Source organism: Phacochoerus africanus, chromosome 1 (genome assembly GCF_016906955.1).
Source record: "Phacochoerus africanus isolate WHEZ1 chromosome 1, ROS_Pafr_v1, whole genome shotgun sequence".
Lineage (NCBI taxonomy): Eukaryota > Metazoa > Chordata > Mammalia > Artiodactyla > Suidae > Phacochoerus > Phacochoerus africanus.
Genome location: NC_062544.1, coordinates 80,179,010 through 80,185,009, shown reverse-complemented (window position 1 = coordinate 80,185,009; position 6,000 = coordinate 80,179,010). Strand labels below are relative to the sequence as shown.

Sequence of the window (6,000 nt, the reverse complement as noted above, 5' to 3'; positions counted from 1 at the left end):
ACCAGGCGTGAGGACCTAGAGGCTGCTGACTCCAGAACAGCATGCTGTCCGCTCCAGTCCAGGACTACAGCTGGAAGGCCATGGCCCCATCCATCAGGGCCCTGTCACTGCCCGCTGAGGTCTTTCTTTAATGTCACCCAGTACCCTGCCCAGCTGGGACGAGAGGAAGGCTGAAAAACCCAACCGTGTCCTGGGGGTGGGGGGCGGTCACTTCTGCTTGTAAATCCCCTGACTTCATTTAACAGGACTTTGGAAACACTGAAAGAGAAATACCCCTCAACCTTCAAAGGGGGAAATTTCCATTGGGAATTTATGTAAATGATGTTAGAGAAAAACTTAAAAAGCAAACCATGATTTGGGGGTATTTTTGGCTTCCAAGAGAAAGCCTGGGACCACAGAAGCAGGCCAGTGAAGCCAAGTTAACTTCTCACTCAGGGCTCGCTGTGCATCCATGGTCTCTTCCTACCGTGTTCTCCCGGCTCCCAGGTGCCAGTTCTGGGCTGGCTTGGAGGACACTGGTGACCCAGGTGATTCCGAAGACAGGTCCAGCCTAGCACAGTGTAGCCAGGGCCTCAAGACAGAGAGGTCTGACATTTCAAACATCGCTCTGGCCTCCACAGCCCACTCCAGGTATTTTTGACCATGGCTGTGCCCCTCAGCTTGCAGGCCCAGGCCTGGGGTCTTCTAGCTTGTCTACCCCGTTTTGTTCACCTTTGCACTCCTGGGGCCTCTCATGGGCTGGCATCTGGTAGGAGCGCTGTTAAGACCGGTGGAAAGAAAAGGAGGGAGAGGGGACAGAGAAAAAGAGGCGGTATTCCCTTCGGTTTCTGCATTCGCTCCTGGACAGGGGATGGTTTCTGTCAAAGAAGCCACACCCCCAACTCAGGCACAAACGCATCCTGACACCGCGTCTTCACGCAAGGCCTTTCCCATGAGTTTTGGCTCGCGGTGCCTCCTCCTCCCAGAGGTCAAGGGCTCCCCGCAGCAAATCCACACCCTCTGTGGCGGGGATAGACCGGGAGTAGCCAAGCTTGGTCCAGAGGGGTACGGGGACAAGGACAATGGCGGACGGCTGCGGGCCTACTCTCTGGGTTTGGCCACCAGCTGCGGAGTCAGGGCCCCTTCCTGGCTTCACCCACTTAATCTCCGCAGATGCAGGCTCGGTGACATTGGCTAAGGATGAGGGAGGAGGAAATCCTTCACCACTCTGACCTGGAGCCGCCCTTTCCCACCCAGATGTTACCCCAGAGTCAAGAGTCGCTCTTTTAGGAGCAACCTGCAAGCCACAGGTTCTGAGTGACTTGGGTGGGGACCCTGCGGATCCTCCCTCCGCATCCCCCTTCCCAATACACCTGGGTTGGGACTTCCCGTGGTAGCCAGGAGCTCCCATTTCAGAGCGGCAGGGTCCCCTAGGTGGACACGACCTCCCACGCATCCACTTGTCCTCCGTGCCTAGTGCGCCCCAGGGATGCCCAGCTCTTAAGCCAGGAATGAAGTTGGCGTTGGAGCCCGGACTCCCCCGGGAGCTGCAAAAACAGATTCAGTGCGTCGCACGCTGACAAACTGCCCCCATCCCAGCCTGGAGGCCTGACGCTCTGCTAGCTGCGGGTCTCAGGGATTTGGGTATTTCCGACGCCAGAGCGGACTTGGCCCGCGGCGTCCTCCAACCCCCACCTTCGCCCTCATCTCGCGGGTCGCCGGAGGGGAGGGGCGGGGCTGTTAGCAGCCAGCAACAAGGGCTTTCGGGTTCTTTAGTTCTCTGGTTCTCCCAAGCGTGCATTTCTCAGCTCGAATGCGGGTGCAAAGCAGCCGGGTGCATAGTCCCCGTGGGGCCGTGAAGCCCCTGCTCGGCTCTCAACTTTTGCTGGGATCCGGCCGGCGGGCGCGGCATCCCGGGCGCGCGCCTCCTCCGGCGCGGCGGCCCCGCCCGCCTCCCGCTTGCTCCCCGCCCGCGCTCGCCCGCCAGCAGCGCTCGGAAAGCCCCCGCGGCTCCTCCCACCCCCGAGGGGGGCTTTCTCCAGCTTCCAGTGACTTGAGTCTGGGAGCGCAGCCGCCGGGCGCGCGTTTCCGCTGGGCTGGAGCGCGCAGAGCACTGCTTTTCTGGGGCGGCGAGGGACAGGGGCGGTGACCTCGGTGCGTGCCGCGCGTCCCGGGCTCCCGGCCCGCTCCCCGGCCCCCGGCCCGCGCCCCGGCCGCCGGCATGGTGCTGCTGGCCGGGCCCGGGCCGGAGGGCGGCGGGGCGCGCCGCGTATCCCCGCAGCCTCCGTCCCCACCCCGGGGCGCGCAGGCCGAGGAGGACCCCGCTGACTACGAGGACTACGAGGACTTCTCGAGTCTGCCCGACACCCGCAGCATCGCCTCGGACGACTCTTTCTACCCTTCTGGAGGCGAGGAGGAGTACAGCTCCGTGAGCTCGGAGAGCGTCCCTGAAGGCTTCCCGGAGGGCGTCCCGGAGGCGGCGACCCTCCTGCGCGCCGCCAGCGCCAACGACGTGGGTCTGTTGAGGGCGCTGGTGCGGCGGGGGCCCAGCGCTGAGGAGGTGCAGGAGACCGATCGCAACGGCCGGGTAAGCTGACGTGCCGCCGGGGTTTGGGTCCCTTTAGTCCTCCCTTCTATTCGCCGCGCCACCTGGATCCCGACTTTGTCCGGGTCCCACCGTGACTTTGCCGCGGCCAAGAGCGCCTTTTCTTTGCTTTCTGGGCGTGCTCCGCGTGTGGCCTGCCTGTCCCAGGCCGGGGTGGGGCGGCACGCTTGCTCTGCCCGAGGTCACAGCCCCATCCGGGGGACGCCGCTAGTCCCGCGTGCTCACCGCAGCCCCTTCTGGTTTTCCTCCCCAGAGTGTTCTTAATTCCCCCAGGGGACTGTCCGAGTTCGGAGCCTCTCGCCGGGTGTCTTCACCCTGGGCCCCCTCTGACAGTTACCCATTCTCGCCTGTAGGGGAAACCCCTTATATCCTGCGCCCCCCAACTGCCCCCCACCCCCGCCCTTGGCCCCACTCGCTGCCCTTGCGCTTTCCCTTCCACGCCCCAGCGCAAATTTGCTCCTCCGGGCCACCCAGGTTCGGAGTTCCCCTTGGACCACCTGCTTACTCGCACCCCTCCCCTTTCCCACGCCCGGGTTCGCCAGGCGACCCCAATCGGTGATTGGCCAGCTTGATCTCTGACTTGGCTATCTGCAGGGTCACCTCGGAGAGCCAGCACCGTCGGGATCCCCCAGAGGCAGGCCCTGGGGAGGGCAGTGGTGGGGCCGGCGCTAGCGGGTTAGGGCAGACGGGCTCGTGGGGGTGGGGAGAGAGAGGCACCGGGTATGCATTAGTCATGACAAGACTCAGAGATGGTGGGAAACATTTAGGGAAAAAAAAAGAAAAGAAAGAAAGAAAAAGTTGGGCTGAGAATGACTGGCTCTCAGAACACAACCCACCAAAGCCCTTGGAGGGAAAAACCATAGAGTGACCACAGCAGCCAGGTGGGTGGACAGCGGCAGTGGTCTCACCTGATTGTCACATTCCCCAGGTTCTGGGGGGATCTGCAGCCTAAGCCTGGCGCAGATGGGGAGTGAAAGTGCTTTTGTTCCAGAGCCCATAACTGTTAGAGAAAAGATGTGCTTTTACTTGGGAATTTGTGGGACCTTCTGCCCGTGGTTTATTTGTCCCTGACTGTGGTCTGGGCCAGGCTTAGGCAAAGGGGAGCACTGGAGTGTCACATTCTGCTTCTATCCTTGTCTAAGGTGACGCAACATATGAACTTGGAGAAGGTTCTGTGCTTGGTGTACTACCCAGCACAGAACCCCTAAGGCTAAGAGAGCTAAGGTATGGCCCAGAGGCCCCTAAAGCTAAGAGAGCTAAGGTATGGCCCTGGTGGCTGGAGACACTGGGCAATGCCTGCATCTCAGCCCTCCCTCCGCCCTCACTAGCCGCCAGGCAGCGGGTTGTTTCTGCACTCTGCCTTCGCTTTTACTAAAGTGAATTTTCACCATCAGACGTTTGTATTTTCTTGATGTTTACTCACGTTTCTGAAGCAAGGTAACCAGGGCTGCTTGGAAGGAAGCCCCACAAAGATGAGGAAGAGCTCTGGTAGGGCAGGTCACTCACATGTTTGGGGCAGCCCAGGGTTTCCAGTGGGCGCAGGGTAGTGCCTGGCTCACCCAGCCCCCATTCTAAGGCTCCACTGGGCCCTGCTTTGTTATGTTTCCTTTGAGGGCAAAAAATAAAAGTTTGTCAGCAGCTGCACTGGAGACGACTGAGAGCAACTTAAACCATCCCCAAGGGGCTTGGGTATGTCAGATGCAGTTTCTGGGCCACTTTTGAAAGCCTCTGTCAGCACAGAATCAGGAGAGGCCTGTCCCAGTCTCTCAGCACCTCTCTGCCTCAGTTTCTCCATTGTTATATAGGGTTAGTGACAACGAGAACCTCCTGGGGTTGTGAGCACAAAATGCCTCACAGTGCTCTGACATGCCCTTGTTTACTGTCTTGTCATTTTTTATTCACCTGCCTTCTCCTTGCTTGGAAGAGACATCCTCCAGGTTTTTGGGGGTTTTTTCCCTTCTGTCAGGCAAAGCTATCTCTGCTTTCCCTCTTGATTACAGAGTCTCCCTTTGTTTTTCTGCCTTGAGTCTCCGCCTGTCTGCTCCCCACAAATTCATGATGGAGAAGGGGTACATGACCCACCAACGACAAGACTGTTTTATCTTCTGATAAGAAGGGGCCCATCCTGGGTTCTGGGGTCTGAGGGATTTGGGCAAGAGCTTGCATTCTTCCCAGTGGCTTCTTAATGGTGTTGATCAAACAGCCTCCGTCTTTCTGTAACAGTCTGAAAGAATAAAGTGGCACCAAGTCTAAAATACCACCCTGTAGCAAAAGGGGTAGTGAGTCACTCATAAGTGTTATTGCAGACCTACTGTGTGCAAGGCATGGTTAGTTGCTGCAGGAGGCTCGAAGGGGAATCAAATAGTCTCTGCCTTGAGAGTCTGAACCTTTTAGTTGGGGAAAAAGAACTGATTACCCAGTGCTTATAGCCAGAGGCAGGATGTGAGAAGGGGCTCTACAGCTATATGGAGCAAGTGTCTTGGAAGCAGGGAGCTGAGCACAATTTTGGAAGCCCAGTGAAGGAAGACTTTTGGAGGTGGTGGTAAGACATTCTAGGCAGGCAGATGGAACCAAAAGGGCGATGACAGGTGCTGTGTGGTTGGTCTCAGTGCAGGACAATGTGGGCGCTAAAGCCAGAGAAGCCACCCCGGGCTCCTGATGAGAGGCTGGCCCAGAGTAGCTGGCTAAAAAAGAAAAATCGGGAAGTAGTTTGGTTTCCAAGTGCCAGTGTCCTGCCTTGGGGCGGTGGTGTGCCTCTTCATGTGGCTACACAACTCATTCAGTCACTTTCAGGTTCCGGTCTTAAGGACATCTCCTTAGGGAGGCCCTTCCTCACATGCCTAGCTAAGCCAGCAGCACCTGTGGCTGGTAGGACCATCCAGGTGTTCAGAGATTGAAGGCCAGAATTGTAGATAGCGTGGTCATCTGAGAGAACCCGTGGCATTTGTGTAAAGATGCAGAGAAGATAGCTGGGGAAGAGCACTCCAGGCAGAAGACACAGCAAGTGCAAAGGCCCTGAGGCAGGAGCCCCTTGGAACTGATCTATGATTAATAGCAGTAAAGCTTACGGGGGGTGTGGGGTGTGTGGGGGGGATTTCTCATGTGGCTCAGCTGGCTAAGGATTTGGCTGTGCCTCAGGTCACTGCTGTGGTGTGGGTTTGATCCATGGCCTGGGAACTGCCACATGCTGCAGGTACAGCCAAAACAAAACAAAATAAAACAAACAAACAAATAACAAAGAGAAGAAAGCCAGGGAGCTTTTGGTGGAGGATGAGGGTAACTTTGTAACTACAGAACTACTCATAGGTGCCAGGAGCCACCAGCAGTGTCTTCCCAGAAGAAAAATATCTCTAAAGGCTCTTGGGGAGCTGTGTTTGTTGAGCTGCCCATGTCTGATCAGCTTGGAAGAGAGTTTG

The 6,000-nt window shown here is 57.8% G+C and overlaps 1 protein-coding gene across 1 annotated transcript in view; it reads left to right on the top strand.

The window, feature by feature from the left end:
- The first annotated feature begins 1,783 nt into the window (after positions 1-1,783).
- The window catches only part of ANKRD33B (ankyrin repeat domain 33B), an 83,513-nt gene continuing 79,296 nt past the window's right edge, over positions 1,784-6,000 (top strand). Inside the window, exon 1 of the mRNA XM_047768160.1 lies at positions 1,784-2,566. Coding sequence (XP_047624116.1) covers positions 2,201-2,566 — 366 coding nt within the window. The 5' untranslated portion in view covers positions 1,784-2,200. The remainder of the gene's footprint in view (positions 2,567-6,000) is intronic.